This window comes from Dermacentor albipictus, chromosome 6 (assembly GCF_038994185.2).
Source record: "Dermacentor albipictus isolate Rhodes 1998 colony chromosome 6, USDA_Dalb.pri_finalv2, whole genome shotgun sequence".
Taxonomy (NCBI): Eukaryota; Metazoa; Arthropoda; class Arachnida; order Ixodida; family Ixodidae; genus Dermacentor; species Dermacentor albipictus.
The window spans coordinates 139078015-139095800 of record NC_091826.1 but is presented as its reverse complement, the minus strand read 5'-3'; the positions used below and the strand labels follow the sequence as shown (position 1 = coordinate 139095800).

General features: G+C 47.4%; 2 protein-coding genes across 7 annotated transcripts in view; one reads left to right on the top strand and one right to left on the bottom strand.

Annotated features, from left to right (window-relative positions):
* LOC135896103 (inactive histone-lysine N-methyltransferase 2E-like) overlaps positions 1 to 17786 on the bottom strand; it is a 458065-nt gene that overhangs the window by 63500 nt on the left and 376779 nt on the right. The gene's annotated exons all lie outside the window — the stretch shown is intronic.
* Positions 1560 to 7680, top strand: LOC135896104 (putative nuclease HARBI1). Its single transcript, XM_065424444.2, has 3 exons — positions 1560 to 2301; positions 3293 to 3504; positions 3844 to 7680. Exons 1-3 carry the CDS (start codon positions 1723 to 1725, stop codon positions 4157 to 4159), a joined length of 1107 nt encoding a protein of 368 aa, XP_065280516.2. The 5' UTR covers positions 1560 to 1722; the 3' UTR covers positions 4160 to 7680.

Here is a 17786-nt window from a genome sequence, read left to right as displayed (position 1 = left end):
ACATTAAAGCACTTGCACAACAATGGCGCGTAGACTATGCCTTCATTACATTGTATGCAACATTGCACCACATCATCATCATCATCATCATCATCTTTTATGTCCACTGCAGGATGAAGGCCTCTTCCTGCGACCTCTAATTACCCCTGTCCTGCGCCAACAGATTCCAACTAGTGCCCGCAAACTTCTCAATTTCATCGCCCCACCTAGTCTTCTGCCATATGTAGCATGTAATTAAAGCATAGTCCACTGCATACCACTGTCATGCAAATGCTTTTACGTGGAACAATCAGGTCGTTGAATTAATGAGAGGCTCCACGAGCAGGTGAATAATGTTAAAAATAAGACAGGTCAGCCTTTTACAGCAGAGATTGCGGATGCAAACCTTGGCTTGACCAGTGCACAATAATAGCAAGAAGCAAAAATGAAGTGACTAGTTTGATAATAGTTCAATCTCAATATAACGAAGTCGGTAAAATTGGGAATTTGCTTCATTATAACGAAATTTTATGGTATTGAAATTCGACCTTTTATGCAAATAAGTACAGTCGCCGATTGATTTTTCTTACACAGAAAGGGTCTGCAGAATTTTCCTTGTTATCGGGCAATCGAAAAAGCAAATTTGAATAAGAAAACAATTCATTTTGGCGATGAATGATACGGTTTCATGCCACTTCTTTCAACAATATCTTCTCGGTGGTACCAAGCGGGCTGTGCATATTATTACTTTTTCCCCAGTGCATCATTGCAGAAGTACTCGCTTTGAGAGTACTTTGAGAGTACTGAGAGTCGTTTATTACTATGTGGAACCACAAGATCTTTTGCCTAGTAAACAAGATAATAAACACTAGCACAGCTCTGCATCGTAACGTCTTCATTTTCCCATTTCTAAACACTCGACATGCAAGTAAAGGCAATCTTAATGTACCTGTGTGCTTCAATGTGTACGGTGAAAGGCTAATTGAATTTTACGGTGCTAAGCTGTGGAACGACTTACCTCTTGAAATAAAACATGCAACAAATTTCGACAGAATATGTAAGCGCTACTTCCTCTTTAACGAAGTATTGTCTCGGCCTTTTGCCGATATATTGTTACGTGTAGCTGGAGCCCAATACTATATACAAATTAGTTACAGGGAAGGGAAGCTAACGGAAGGACAAAATGACGACGCTATATTAAGCGGGGCCCATGTCGTCTTCTTCCTCCTCAGTGCAGCCTCACTGTGGCGGCTGTTCCGTAGCATCATCCCCGGCAGTAGAAGCACCGTCCCGGTGCTTAATCTACACATCCGCGGTGAAAGGTGTCTGGTGTGGCTTTAGTCTCGCCGCGTGAACGATGTCACTTGCAGCTGACGATGACGCTTACAGGTCGGCGGGGATGACTTCATATGTGACATCGGTCACTTGTCGCACCACACGGTATGGGCCAGTGTAGCGCCACAGCAGCTTTTCGGAAACGCCCACACGTCGAATGGGTGACCAGAGAAGCACCAGAGAACCCGGAGTAAAGTGCACGTCGCGATGGTGGCAATCATACCGCCGTATTCACAAACCAAACTTATACTTATGCTTATGACTTAAGTCAGTGAACAGCCCTTAACGCGTTTCAAGAACCAACCTTGTACTTATCGCAGAACTTTTCTCGTACTTATGGTCGTGATAAGTAAGGCTCGGTTAAGGTAGCCTCTGACCTACCTTAACGCTCCCTTGTAAACAAACAAAATGGCGGCGATGGACGACTTCGAGGAGTTTGTGGGCTACCTGGATCGCCACGAAGAAATATCGACTGGAGCAGCCTACGAATACGCATCGCCGCCGCGTCGAGTAGTCAGGGATCGTTTAAATCCGATGGAGCTTTACAACGACGACGAGTTTTTGTGCCGATTCCGCTTCAGCAAAAGTGCCGTGCAGCAGCTGCTCGCAATGCTGCCTCTGCGGGAACGCACCGACGGACGTGGGTTCCCTGTGCCGCCTCTCCTGCAGCTCCTTATAACACTGCGGTTCTATGGAGCAGGCACATTTCAAATTGTGACCGGGGACCTCGTAAATGTTTCGCAGCCAACGGTCTCTCGGGTCATCGAGCGCGTATCCACCATGATCGCGAGAAGCCTGTTCACCGCGCTTGTGAAGTTCCCTGCCGCTTCAGAAGTGAGCGGTGTGATGAGCGAATTTTATAAGTTAGGAAAGTTTCCCGGTGTCAGCGGGTGCATTGACTGCACCCATGTGCCGATTAAGAGCCCTGGTGGGGACCACGCCGAGGTTTATCGCAACCGGAAAGGATACTTTTCGATAAATGTTCAGGTGAGTGCCCATTTCAAATACCGTAACGCAAACAGAAGCGGTACAGAATGCCGCTGGTAGTACGACTCTGTATGTAACAGACGTAACACCAAGTAAACCACCAGAATCATTTACGACGCGGTTTCACACCGCCAGTGCAACGACAGTTGTCGATGTTTCGAATTTGCTAACCCGAATCTGCACCAACGTTTTGCCCCTCATTAAAATGCAAGTGCCGTGACCAGCACTTTGAACCGGCAACGTTTTCCTCAGCGTCGTGCCGATGAAATCACAGCGCCGCCAGTATATAACCCTTTACGTTTTCACCCAGTATAATCTCGATTGTGTGTGTATTTTTAGGGACATAAAAAATATCAGTAGGTTATTAACCCCAATGTAACGGAACGTAATGAGAACAAACACGCCTGAAAATTCGGCAAGGGTACATATAATTGCTAAAGTCACCTTTGTCGGAATACAGTGCTGTTATGCGGCGAAGATTGCGTCATGAAATTTGGGGAAGCATATGCACGCGTTCGTTAATTATTCACGCTCGCACGTACCGCAGATCACACGACGACTCGGCTCTTCGGATCACCAAGCGCGTTACAAGCGGTTCGCAAAATCTGAAATTTAGCACGTTGTTAAGCTAATGTACTTGGGCCGGGATGACTCAAAAATTCGTATCGAACATGATCATGTAATCAGATTCCACTGCATAACTCTATCACAGAGCTATACTATTACGAGAACAGGATTATTGGAGCACCCGCTTTTGTTTTACCACTCTGGTTTCAACAAGTGTATTCGCGCATTTTGCACAATCAATATAACCATTACTGTGGGGCTTTACAGTAATGCTCATACTTAACTAATGACAAAAAAAGTCAACCAGTCTGTCGGTTATGAATGTGACGCCACCATAAAATGCTTACCTGTACAGAATTTCCTCTATGTGCAAGTACATTTTGGATACCTACCGCCCTTATTAATGAAAGTTGCTGTTTTGCAGGGCATCACGGGCCCTGACCTACAATTTTATGATGTAGTGGCCAGCTGGCCAGGGTCTGCCCATGATAGCAGAATTTTCGACAGCAGCCGTGCAAGAGTGCTCTACGAGACTGGTGTCGTCCCCGGGATTCTTCTCGGAGATATGGGCTATGCCTGCAGGCCATACCTCATGACTCCACTCAAGGATCCTGACCAAGGCAGCCCAGAGTACAGGCAAGCTAGCTAATTTCTATGAGGCAGTGCTGCAGATTATCACAATTATTTTCAAGAAGAAAGTGTCCTGCAAAAATGGTCGAAAAGCTTCTTGCATGCAAAGCAACATATTTGAACATGCAAGACTAGACAAAAGCCAACACAGAATTGAAACACTTTTTATTTGCTCATTTTCAATAATGTTCCCGCAATTCATTTCAAGAGCTCATCGCTGAAAGGCAAAATGCATCAAACAAAGAAAGACAAAGCACTGTTCATATTACATCAAGAGCAATTGATCGCCTCTCTTTCTGTTAATGTTTTCACGGCAAAGAAAAATAATGCAGCTATTTTTTTCAGGTACAACAAGTCACAAGCAAAAACACGAAACAGTGTGGAACGTGTGTTCGGGATATGGAAGAGGAGATTTCCATGCCTTCAGATGAAGCTGCAACTTCAAACAAGCACTACACTTGTAGTTATCACTGCATGTGCGGCACTTCACAACCTCAGCAGAATTCTGCGTGACCCATGCCCTCCCGATGTACAGCCCCTCACTGCACCCAGTGTTCACCAGCCTGGACCAACATTGCCGAATGGACAGCCACAGACCGCAGTACAAGATTCCAGTGGATTTAGAACCCGTGCTCGTATTATTGCCGATTATTTCTCGTAAATCCATATTCATTCACTCCATATGCATTCACTTTAGATTACTCTTTAATTAAAAAGGACAAAAATAGGCAGGTAGGTAGGTTGAACTGGTGGTGCATTCAGCGATTCAGTACGTTCATTTCCGGGCAAACAACTGTAGTGTTATGTTCTTGCATGCCTCCTCGTGGAACGTAAGCGGGGATGCGCTCTTTGTGTGCTGCCCCAAATATATCAGCAATCTACGCAGGCGGTCTAAACGGGGGAAAAGTTTCCCGGCTCTTGTAGCATGTGTAGTGAACTTCATCAGCGCAGCATATGCACGCTACTCGTAACCGGACGATCCGTTTCTCTCTGTCCGCGAGAGAAGGGGGAGTGCAGCGTCCTGGCGTGCGCCAGCTTTCCAACACATGCATACTTTAAACTTGCACTGTGTTATGGTGGCTGCATGCAGGCTGTTTCACAACACATGTGCGAATAGAAAATTCATGGTGCTTTGCGACGAAACTGGCATCAAGGGTGGGAGATAAACATGCACCTTCCATTCAGCGTGCTAACACGAAGGAGCTAGCAGTAAATCAAAATCCAGGTTTGGGCAACTTCATGTATTCATACCGTCTTCCAAGACCAGTTACCATCTGTCTATCTGCACCCGTCCCGTCTATGTGTGTTCGTTGCCCCGACCTTCTCGCGCTGCATTTAGAAAGCCTGCTAGCAGCAAGTCATCCTCTCACTCATTCTGTGGCCATATACAGTAACTACGTAGGCCAAACTGCAGGGCTGGCTGTAGCACACGTGCTGCACGCCTATAATATGTATCAAGCTAACCTGCACTTGGTACAGTTGACGACAGGTTTTTTGAACGCTCAAAGGACCGCGAAAATGTTAGAAAAATCAGGCAGTCCGAAAAAGCAAATGTGCCCCCCAAAAACTCAATTTATTGCTTACTATTGAGTTAGAGGCTGGAAAAAGTGATTGATCTTCTGAACCATGCTTCGCTTGCGTGCAAGCAGGTCCGCCTGAATTTTGGCAAGAGTTGTCGTGTCGCCATAAGCCGACGAAAGAGTTGCGACCGCTTGCATCAGCTAAGCTTAGGTCGACTGCGCTGCTGTATGCGAGTCATCATCGCTCTCGGACTCTGCAAGCACTTGGCGAATGATTTATTCATCCGTGAGCCCGGCGCACAGTTCCAACTCGCTGTCCACGTCCGTGAACTCCGAAAACGAAACGGTCGAGGGAATTTTGACGCCTGCAGTGCGAAAGTTGTCGATGAGGTGCTCACTGCCAGACAGCTGCTCGACGACACTATCCTCGTCCAAGAAAGCCGAGTTGCCATTCAACACAAATCCCGCGTGGTGGAAGCAGTTGCACAGCGTTGTGGGTGGCCACCGACTTCCACGCATCAGCGAGCATGCTGAGTGCTCCAAACAAATCAACAGAGTAGGCGTTTCCACTGTCGAGGCACAACGCCACACACGAAAGCAAGCGTGACCGATACTTCACCTTCAGGTTACGTATCACGCCTTGGTTCATCGGCTGTAGGATACTTGTCGTGTTTGGGGGTAAGAACTCGACTCACACAGACTTCGAGAGAGAAAAAAAAAATGATTTTTTTTCTCGATATCTCCCACAGACTTTTGTTCTACTAAAACTATGCAAGTTGTTTATGTGCTCGTGTGCAGCCCAGTTGTCGACAAACAACAAAACTTTGCGGCCTTCTAGATCAAATTTATGATCTAGTTTTCTCACATAGCTTTCAAAAAACAGCTGTATTATCCATGCCTTCTTGTTCGCCTCATACAAGACAGACAGGTACTTTACACCTTTAAAGCACCTCGGAACTTTCGACTTGCCGATGATGAGCATTGGCAGCTTTTCTGTCCCTGACATATTGCTGCCGACCAAAACAGTAACTCGTTCCTTACTGTGTTTTCCACCATGGAAAGGGTCTTCTCTGGCATAAGCTTAAAAAAAAAGTCCGGTCTCACCGCAATTGAGTATGTCGTCTGGCGAGTACTCCCGTAAGAACGACTGCAGCTTTTCACAGCGGTAGTTCGCAACAACGCTCAGGTCAACAGCTGCACTTTCGCCACACAGTTTCATAAAACTGAGATCAGCACGCTTTTTGAAGTTTCAGCCAGCGATCGCTGACCTTAAATCCCTCAATGCTCATCTGAAGCGCCATCGTCTTGGCTTTCTGTTTGAGGAGGGCACCGGAGACGGATTTGCTTGCTACTGTTGACTTCAGCCAAACAAGGAGGGCCTCCTCGAGCTTTCGATAGGTGCCTTGGCTTACATTTTTCTGCCAACACCCAGTAGACTTTCCCGCTGCCTCCAAAATCTTTTGCTTGTTTTTCATGTAGTCCGAAAGAGCATGTTTGGAAATTTTAAACTCTTTTGCGACATCTGCCTGTGATTGGCCACCTTCGATGAACTTGATGATTGCCACTTTCTTCGCCATCGGCATTGTGGCGTACTTGCCTCAGTTTATCGGAATTCTCGAGGCCAACAACATAGATTTCTTCTCCATTGTGAATTAGCATGCTTGGCTAAGCAGTACACACAGCGCAGTCGTCGGGAAGTTGTCACACCGACTTTGTTGAGTGCTGCCACGTTGTACGAAAAAACAAAGTTCCAGAAACAGCGTCTTGAAGCACTGAAGCCGATTCAGTCAAATGCGAGCCACAGTAGCTTGCTACTGCTAAGCTTGTCAACACCCTGCAAACACAAACAGGCAATCGAAGGAACAAAGGAAGAAAAAAAAAAGCATTGCGTTACGGCAGTGACGCTGTTGCGGAAGCTGCTAGCATATAGCCTCAACCCAGCATCCGAGTAGCAGAGGAACCGCCATGCAAGACCGGCACCGGTTTCGAGACTACAGGATGAAAATATAAACAAACAAGATGGCGGCGACACAGCTCAAGATGCGCGGCACTTGGCCTGGCTGACGCTTGGAAAGTCCAAAAAGATCGAACAGCCCTCCATAGAGTGTCTGAAATTTTAAGCCACGTAATACACTGACTTTGTGAGGTATGTCCTGGGGCTGGGAAAAAGTCAGAAAAATCAAGCATGTCCAAAAAATTAGGCGTCCGAAAAATCAGTCGTCGACTGTGATTTGTTACTATTTCTTTGCATGTGTTCATGAATGCAAAAGCTTTTTTGGCAGATCAGCAATGCCATTGTAAACACACTTCACTTTTAATAGGTTTTCCTGCCATCACTGTTTTCCAAGCACTGTTGTTCTCGAGCGCTTGAATTTATTTCGCTTCACAGCAGACAACATTGTCGCGGCCACTGGTGTTCGTGCAAGCGTAGGCTGCACAGAACGCCGGCATGATTGGCCCACCACTTCAATTGATGCTGCGCATGTTGACTACCGCTCTACATACAAACAAAGGAATGCGGGGTCGAGCGAAGCAGATTATGACGCCACGCACGCAGAAACAAGCACGGTCAGGCATGGTCGCGGTGACTGTGAAGGAACGAAACACTAGTGTTGACGTCACTATGCCGCGGTTTCCCGTCTCCGCTGACGTCAGCGTGCAGTTATTGATGGGGGGGGAGGGCGACAGCGCAATTTTAGCCGACAATTACGTCACTCTTAAGTGAAAAGTCCCCCCCCCCCCCCCCCCCAAATTTTACCTGCATGGTTTATAAGGTTCCCGCATCCGTATATGAGCGTCTTATTGAATTCGGCACTCTTCAGCTTCCCTTTAATATGCAGTTGGCAGTTGTGCACCGATTATCATCAGCAACACAGCTTTGCTAGTTGTCGTATGCCTTTTCAACAATCTCCATCAATAGCACCTAACCGTTGCCAAATTCAAGACTGTTTACAACTTTTAAATATGCTGCTTCCCCACAAAGTGATCCTATGCACTTTGGCTGTTACGAATTCAAGGCCAGGAGCAGGAGCTACCTAACGTTGCTTTGTTTTTTACATGTGCAATGACATTCAAATTCCACAATAGAACATTTCAGCGATAAGTTGTCTTGTCCAATGGATTCAATGCAGTGAGACATGGTTATCGCATACAGAGCCTTTGAAATTGGTGGTACAAAACATCATGCCTGTGTTTCTCAGGAGACTAGCATTAAAAATGTGATTGTTTGCACATGCGTGCACATGGCACAACAGAAATGTTATCAGCATGCTCTGCACAGAATGAAATAAACAGTACTCATTCTTGTTTCACATATTTCTCGACATGGTGGCTTCTGCTGCATTGAGATTCATGTATATGTCAAGCTCTATCTAGCAGAAGATTTTGCCGTGACGTGTTACATGAACTACATCTAGATGCCGCTTTCATCCCTCGGCAGAATGCTTCTTGTTGAAGCCTCTTTCAAAAACATGCAACAAACAATGTGTCAAACAGATATGAATTAGATGAATTGTGTAAGGGCCTGTACTTGCTCACAATCTGCCTTTTGCAGGTGGTCGGATGAGGATGGATGGCTGGCCAAATGCCTTGAAAAATGTGCTGACTTTTTGAGAAGTCTGACAAGGCAAGGCACGTGGAACACTAGTCAAAACATACACATGTGCTTTTCAAGGCGTCTAGCCAGCTGTCTACCCTTGTCTGCCTGCGTGCAGAGGATGGCGCAATGAGCAATTACAGGGCCTAAAATCCATGAAGTTTACCCGTGATGACCATGAGCTTCACATGAACTTTACCATTTCTGAATGGCTGTGAAAGGCACCAACGTCTACAACTGCCATTTTTCAATACAATCATTTGTTGATGCTGCAAATACAGAGTGAGGATCACAAGAGAGACAGAGAAAGAGTACAAAGCTACAATGTACAAAATATGAAAACACCCATGTACTTAGGCGCACTTTAAAGAACCCCAGGTGGTCCATATTCCCGGAGTGGCCCACTACGGCGTGCCTCGTAATCAGATTGTGGTTTTGGCACGTAAAGCCCCAGAATTTAATTTAATTTTCAGCTACAATGTAGGCAAACTGGCACTAATGCAGAGGCTATATGTTGGGCAGCTGTCTACCCTTGTCTGCCTGCGTGCAGAGGATGGCGCAATGAGCAATTACAGGGCCTAAAATCCATGAAGTTTACCCGTGATGACCATGAGCTTCACATGAACTTTACCATTTCTGAATGGCTGTGAAAGGCACCAATGTCTACAACTGCCATTTTTCAATACAATCATTTGTTGATGCTGCAAATACAGAGTGAGGATCACAAGAGAGACAGAGAAAGAGTACAAAGCTACAATGTACAAAATATGAAAACACCCATGTACTTAGGCGCACTTTAAAGAACCCCAGGTGGTCCATATTCCCGGAGTGGCCCACTACGGCGTGCCTCGTAATCAGATTGTGGTTTTGGCACGTAAAGCCCCAGAATTTAATTTTCAGCTACAATGTAGGCAAACTGGCACTAATGCAGAGGCTATATGTTGGGCAGCTGTCTACCCTTGTCTGCCTGCGTGCAGAGGATGGCGCAATGAGCAATTACAGGGCCTAAAATCCATGAAGTTTACCCGTGATGACCATGAGCTTCACATGAACTTTACCATTTCTGAATGGCTGTGAAAGGCACCAATGTCTACAACTGCCATTTTTCAATACAATCATTTGTTGATGCTGCAAATACAGAGTGAGGATCACAAGAGAGACAGAGAAAGAGTACAAAGCTACAATGTACACGGTCGTCCACTTCCAATTTGAACACGGCTCCGGGCGGCCGGCGCTCCGCGGAGCGCCGCTCGTGGGCGCCGGGCTAACTAACGCGCCGGCGCACTGGCCGCCACAAGCGTGGCCGGAGCCGCGTCGTCTGCTACAGCGCGTCTGCACTAGTGTGTGCTGGCGGCTGAGGCCAGACCTGTGGCTGCCAGTGCGCCGGCGCGTTAGTTACCCCGGAGCCCATGAGCGGCGCTCCGCGGAGCGCCGGCCTCGCCGGCAACCCGGAGCCGTGTTCAAATTGGAAGTGGACGACCGTGTACAAGATCTGAAAACACCCATGTACTTAGGCGCACTTTAAAGAACCCCAGGTGGTCCATATTCCCGGAGTGGCCCACTACGGCGTGCCTCGTAATCAGATTGTGGTTTTGGCACGTAAAGCCCCAGAATTTAATTTTCAGCTACAATGTAGGCAAACTGGCACTAATGCAGAGGCTATATGTTGGGCTGCTGAGCTCGAGGTTACACGTTTGATCCAAGCTGCGGTAGCTGATACATTCTGATGGTGGCAGAATTGCACAATGCCCATGTACTTTGATATACACGAAACATATATTACAAGACATACCGTATTTACTCGCATAATGATTGCACTCGCATAATGATCGCACCCCTGAATTTTGTCGTCAAAATTCAACCTTTTCTTTCCTGTGTAATGACCGCACCCTGAACTTGTCGCAGCGATATGTCGTGTGCCAAGTCTAGCTAATGATGATCGCACTTACCTTCTGTCAAATGCTACGCAAACGATTCTTGAAAACATACCAAGAGGTCTGCATGCACCGAACATTCTTAAGCAAATGCGATCACTTTCTGCACTTCCATGAAAAAAAAAAAAAACTACAACCAAGCTTGCCTCGGCTTTGTTTGTAGGCATCATAACGGATTTGGTCAACAGCAACAACATAAAGGGTGCGTTTTGATTCCTCTCGTCTGCACTCATGGGCACGCAACAAATCACGGGCGGCTACAATAGTGGCCACGTTTACGCTGATAAGTTACAAATGTACCCTATTCATACGCCCATGCTTGTAACGCAGCTAAGATATTCGCCCACCCTTAGTGGAAACGTGCCATATTAGGATAGCAGTGAAGACATATGTCGCAGTTTCCACAGCATGCCCGCTATGTGTTTCTGTGTCACTGGCAGCTAAGCGTGCCCATCTCTGTTTCTGTCTCCTCAAAGTAGACATGGCTATGTCGCAAACGTGCCGATATTAACATTATTCATTACTGATACGGAAGGAACTGTTTCAATGCATGTAATGTACTCACAAGAAGAACAATAATCGCGTTCGGCTTGCTCCGCCGGCCGTCATTTTTGTTTCGGTGTCCCACACTGACAACGGCAGCCGCCTGCTTGTCACCGTGCTGCAAATGCGGGATCAAAAAAAAAGTTTCTTTTCGTGGGAAATTTAACTCGTACAATGATCGCACCCTTGGATTTGCACCAATTTTTTTGACAAAGAAGTGTGATTATGCGAGTAAATACGGCATATGATCATACATGAAAACTTTTTTTTCTGCCTCACTCATTCTGTTTTTGCAGAACCTTCATTTTTAGGTCAATAAGGGCCTTCTTTGCTTTCAGATTTTCCATTATTTGTGCATGTTCTGCCTGCCTTTTCTCAAGTCTATCCTTGTGATCCTCACGAGCGAGTTCCATGCGAAGTGCATGGTCTTCACGCGTGAGCTTCATCTTGAGCAAGTGCTCTTTCCTTTTTCTCTGAGCATCTCTTGTGAGTAAAGCAAGCCGAGCACCAAGTTCGCTCCTCACAGCATCATCCCTTGTGCAGGATGACCGGCTTGCGTTTATCCGCCGGCGGGCTGTCGGCACTGGCGGCACAGCAGCGGGCGGGGCTGGAGCTGGTGGGCATGTAGCTAGGGCTGCTGCTGGCTCTGGTACACGCTGAGCAGTTTCAGCATTTGGTGGCGCTGCACACTGCGAAGCCGCTGCTTCGTCCTGGTTTTCGATGTCCCACTGCCAGGAGTCATCGTAGTCCATGTCGGCGTCTGCAAAGTTATTGCAATCAGAGTTGACATTAGTGTCGTTTCCACAGTGCTTGTACCTTTTACAATCCACTTTTACGAGTGCGCTGTGAGCTATACAGACATTTTTGCCTTGCTACATAATGCACCGATGTTGAACAAAATACTGCACTGTACTTACTATTAGGACATACTAAAGAACTTGACACAATGTAAGCCCGTGAGCACACAACAATGCAGCATGTTCCTGCTGGTGCATCCAGCTGAAGCAGGTTGAATGAAACGGTGACAGTAATAACTATGCGGTTGCATTCAAACTTTTGCATACAAGCCGCTCATCCTCATATTAGGACTCATTCTCTGTTTCATGGGCCACGAAAATAACTAAACCAATGGTGTCTATGCTGACAGTTATTTGCATCACAGGTAGGCTTTCTGTGTATATTGCTTGTTGACGGTACATAATAAACAGGAAATTATGGGCACTACTGCATGGGAAAAAGAGGCGCTTTGGAAACGCTGGAGAGGTTTGCCCAATAGCAAGTGTACCTGCTATTCCACACGCATGTGGCAACAAATGAAACACATGTATGACCACAAACACACAGCATAGGCACCCATGAACATACACAGCTAATCATATATCGAGTACACGACACAACATGGTCAATTTACAGTTATCTCCACAAGGCATGGTGCCTCTCGTATGTTCAGAGCAGATAACATTATGACATCTCCTCTGGATCCAGACAGTGCAAGAGCATATCGATCCATGTGTACTGTACATTGCACACGTACAACTTTGGCGTTGTAACCACTCCACTGTAAAAAATAAGGGATTTCCGTTTGCAACACTGACATGAAAACAATGAAATAACGCACAAATGCAACTGCAAAAACCAGTTTTGGAAGCCTTTGAGACAGAACCAATGACTGCATCATTCCTCGTTATAGTGTCCATTATACGAAACCATAAATAAAACCCTTGCTGCACTGCTCCAACCTCATCACCATGATGCCCAAAAGTAATGTCAGCACTTCGACATTAAAAAGTAGCTTAGTTTCTTGCAATACTGCTGTGTCAAATGCGTAATACAGAACGAGTTGTTCATTAGCCACCTGCAATGCCTCAATTGGTGCCTTTCTGTATTAGCAAATCTAGTTTCCTAAATAATTAGTCCAGATATAATATTGCACATAAACTCATACTCACCATCTGCATCAGTGCTTCGTCCCGGCTGTGAGGAAGTCAGCAGTGCTGCTACAGCAGGCGTTGGCTCTGTGCCAGGGCCAGTGCAGTCGCTGTCAAATGGATTCACAAGGCGTGTGGCCATGTGAGTTGCCACTGCACCGACCCTGAGCAACTCGTCATTCATGTGGCATCCTGCCGGGGCACCACCACCTTTGAAAAGCAAATATCAACGTTAGCAAAATAACGATACCTCTTCAGTTTCACCGCTTCGAAAATACTGGCAGAAACATATGAACACATCATGATGTAGCTTAAGTCATTTTGAAGCCCTGCTAGCTGAGCACAAGAGAAATACAGACACAGGTCGCCGTGCTCACACGCACATAGCACCAGGCATATGCTAATGAACTGCAACTGTGCCCAAGTTTTCCTTGCCCCTGGTATTTCATTACAGCACACGACAAGCCTACACACAAAGCTAGTTGATGGCGTTCGCCCAAGGACTGCATTAGCACGCTTTGCAAACAAATAAGGTAGCGTTTCTTTCACAGCAAGACGTCCTTTGAGGTAGCAAACGACACCTTCAAGAAACCAAAACATGAGCAAATTTGCCGATCGTGCAAGTGTGTCGCGGAAAACAAACATGCGTAGGCACGTCCTTTGTTTGCCTGCATGTTACGATCAAGCAAGTTTACTGCAACGTTATTTTTGGCGATGAATTTATTATGTCCTCGCCACTGTTCCGTATGCACACGCACAAGCTGTTGCAGAGTGCGCTAGAAATCAGCTGTAGCGATGGCTTCCCGTGCTTTCATCAAATATATATACAAGCAAGAAGCAGAAATTTCGGCACATGAGGAATAATGCTCACCTGTTTTGAATATTTCCCGCGTGTCTTCGGCTTTGGCACGGCGCCACTTTTCTTTCAGGTTGTCCCAGCACTTTTTTAATTGCTTGGACGTTCGTGGCCGGACGTTGTGGCGACTGTTGAATTCTTCGGCCAACTTTTCCCACGTCTTCTTCTTCGCGTTGACCGACACCGCGTCAGTCCGTTTGCACTCGAGCACATCGCGGTGCCTCTCCATCAGGTCCATCAGGATGGTGCGCTCTTCGTCCGTGAAGTTAATTTTGCGCCGCTCCATTCTCAACGCGGTTTACGAAAAAAAAGATAATACTAGACTATTTAAACAACTAAACTGATAAAAAATGAGTAAAATAATGCACAGCTAATTATAAATAAGCAAGAAAAAGCGAAGGAAGTAATAACAGGGCAAAACAACACGGACGAACGAAATACCAACACAACACGGACAAAACCAATCTGGAGAAGACTGTACAAAAACGTGCGCTGCGTCGAGTGGATTAGACCAACGTGGCCAGACGTAAATAGCGGACTCACCAAAAACGGCGAGCGTTTCATCAAGTTTTATCAAGCGTTTATACATTATTTATGTACAGATGCTTGTGTGCATGCCATTATTGCTTTCTTATAATAAAAGCAGTTTAAACGTCGTCAAAGTATCTATTTCGTAGCAAAAAATTCTCTAGCCTCGCTCCCAGGTAAAACACTTAACGAGTGAAGGGTGCCTTTCATAAGGCACACTTATGGCGCGTTAAGGTGCGTTTTCGAAACGCACCTTGTTCTTTCCTTATACTTATACTTTTCTCGTCCTTTCATAAGTGACCTTATCGCGATAAGTTAAGTTTGGTTTGTGAATACGGGGGATAGAGGCGTCTCTGATGCTCCTGTGAGGCCTCGAGTTGGGTGCGGGCGAGCTGGCGTGCGTGGTCGGTGTGTGCGATCGCGTTGCGGGCGTATTCAGTGGTTGAACGTGTGGCCGAGGACAACAAAGTGTCCAAGGGCAACGCGGGTTCTCGGCCATATAGGAGATAGAATGGTGAATAGCCGGCGGTGTCGCGACGCGATAAATTATAAGCGAACATCACATATTGTAAGTCTGTGGGTGGTAGGACGTGCTGAATTTGTGCTTTGTCGAGCAGGAGCGGAGGATGTTGTCGACGACTGCCAACAGAAAGCTGCGGCCACGGTCAGTGAATAACTGGCGCAGAGCACCACGCACTAAAATGATGTCATAGAGCAGAGAGCAACGTCAGTAGCACAACTTGTCAGAAGGGCTCTGGTGACTAAATAGCGCGTAGCATAATCAGTGGCAATGGCGACCCATTTATTTCCGGAGCTCGAGAGAGGAAACGGTCCAAGAAGGTCTAGACCAACAAGGAAAAAGGGTTCCAGTGGGATGTCGATCGGCTGGAGACATCCAGCTGGAGGTGTGGAGGGCTTCTTACGGCGCTGACAAGGCTCACAAGTGGCAACGTAGCGCCGCACGGAGCGGGCGAGACCCGGCCAAAAGAATCGACGGCGTACATGGTTGTATGTGCGCGAGACGCCCAAGTGTCGAGCCAAAGGAGCATCAAGAAGTTCTTGGAGGACAGTCGAACGCAGGTGTGATCGAATGACGAGCAGAAGGTCAAGGCCGTGTGGATCGAGATTGCGGCGGTATGTACCCTCCTTAAGGAGAAACATCCGGAGAGAGGCGTCGCCAGGCATTGACTCCAGATGGTCGATGAGGGCTCGTAATGAAGGATTGTGGCGTTGCTTTTTGCCGATTTCAAGCAACTGGGACACAGAGAAAACGCAAGCGATGGCGTCCGCATCAGCCGGTTCGTCGACGGGGTAGCGGGACAAACAATCGGCCTCCCGGTGCAAGCGTCCCGTCTTATATACCACGGAGAAGGTATATTCTTGCAGGAGTAACGCCCAGCGAGCAAGTCGTCCCGTGGGGTCCTTGAGTGAGGATAGCCAGCAGAGCGTGTGGTGATCAGTGATGACACAGAAGGGGCGTCCGTACAACTATGGTCGAAACTTCGCAACAGCCCACACAAGAGCGAGGCACTCGCGCTCTGTGATTGAATAATTGCGCTCAGCGGGTGATAGAAGTCGGCTGGCATAGGCTATAACACGATCATGTACATGCTGGCGTTGTGCTAAAACTGCTCCTATGCCGTGACCACTGGCATCAGTTCGAACTTCCGTTGAGGCAGACGGGTCAAAGTGGGCCAGAATTGGAGGCATGGTAAGGAGAGTAGTGAGCTGCGAAAAAGATGCGGCATGGTCAGGTCCCCAAGAAAATGGGCCGTCTTTCTTCAAGAGGTCGATAAGGGGACGTGCGATAGTCGCAAAATCCTTCACAAAGCGTCGGAAATACGAGCACAGCCCAACGAAACTACGAACGTCTTTGGTAGACTTCGAAACAGGAAAGTTTGTAACGGCGCGAATTTTGTCTGGATCAGGTCGCACGCCTCTGGCGTCCACGAGGTGCCCAAGGACGGTGATTTGGCGGCAAGCGAAGTGACGTTTTGACGAGTTCAACTGCAGACCGGCGCGGCGAAACATGTCAAGAATCGCTGAAAGACGGTCTAGATGCGTGTCAAATGTGAGCAAATAAACGATGACGTCGTCAGATAGCACAAACAGGTGGACCACTTGAACCCCTGAAGCAAAGAGTCCATCATTCGTTCGAAGGTGGCGGGCGCGTTACAGAGACCGAAAGGCATCACCTTGAACTGATAAAGGCCGTCAGGGGTAACAAATGCAGTCCTCTCTCGGTCCATGTCGTCGACGGATATCTGCCAGTAGCCGGACCGTAAGTCGATAGAAGAAAAATTGGTGGCACCATACAAGCAGTCTAGCGCGTCATCAATACGTGGCAAAGGGTAGACGTCCTTTTTTGTGATTTTGTTCAGGTGGCGATAATCTACACAAAAACGCCACGTTCCATCCTTCTTTTTGACAAGTACGACGGGAGAAGCCCAGGGACTACAGGAAGGCTCGATAATGTCCTTTGCAAGCGTCTTTTTGACTTCCTGTTGGATAACAGCTCGTTCGGACGCAGAAACACGATATGGACGTCGGTGAATAGGGTTTGCATCGCCAGTGTTTACGCGTTGGGTCACGACGGACGTTTGACCTAAGGGTCGATTGTCAAAGTCAAAAATGTCGCGATAGCCTTGAAGAACGCGGCAAAGAGCTTCAGCTTGAACAGGTGTAAGGTCAGAGGAAACCATCTTCTCAATGTCGACGTCAGTACCGTGCGATGACGTCACGGTATGGGCTGAGCTGTGACGATCTTCCACTGTGAATGGCTCGATCTCATCATCCTGTAAAGCGCTGATTATAGCCAATGAAATCCCCTGAGGCAGAACTTGCGCGGTTAACGCGAAATTGACAAGGTGAAGGCAGGTGCGGTTGCCAGTAATTGTCAGCACAGTGTGCGGCACGGTAACACCACGTGTAAGTATAACTGCAGGAATTGGTGCGACCACGTAATTACCGTCAGGTACAGCTGGTGAGGACAACAAGTCGACGTATGTCACAGATTGAGGCGGTAGGCGAATAAAATCCATGCAGCTCAAACAGCTTGGAGGCGGGTCCACAGGGTTGGCAAGAAGAGGCAAGTCAAGGCGAAGTGAGCCGGCCGAACAGTCAATGAGGGCCGAATGATTGGCAAGGAAATCCAGACCGAGAATGAGGTCGTGAGGGCAATGCTCGATGACGGTCAAGAGAACGACGGTTTGTCTCTCAGCAATGGTGAGTCGGGCAGAGCACATGCCAACAATAGCGACAGTCCCTCCGTCGGTGACTTGTACAAATCGGTTCAAGGCGGGCGTCAGAACTTTCTTGAGCCGACGGCGAAGAGCAGCACTCATATTGGACACATGCGCCCCGGTGTCAATCAACGCGCACACA

What these genes read in the sequence shown, in the direction of transcription:
- LOC135896104 (XM_065424444.2), top strand. Translation starts at nt 1,723, where the DNA reads ATGGCGGCGATGGACGACTTCGAGGAGTTTGTGGGCTACCTGGATCGC. An exon ending in ACTTTTCGATAAATGTTCAG is followed by an intron (nt 2,302 to 3,292) that starts GTGAGTGCCCAT and finishes GCTGTTTTGCAG; the next exon opens with GGCATCACGGGCCCTGACCT. An exon ending in CAAGGCAGCCCAGAGTACAG is followed by an intron (nt 3,505 to 3,843) that starts GCAAGCTAGCTA and finishes TATTTTTTTCAG; the next exon opens with GTACAACAAGTCACAAGCAA.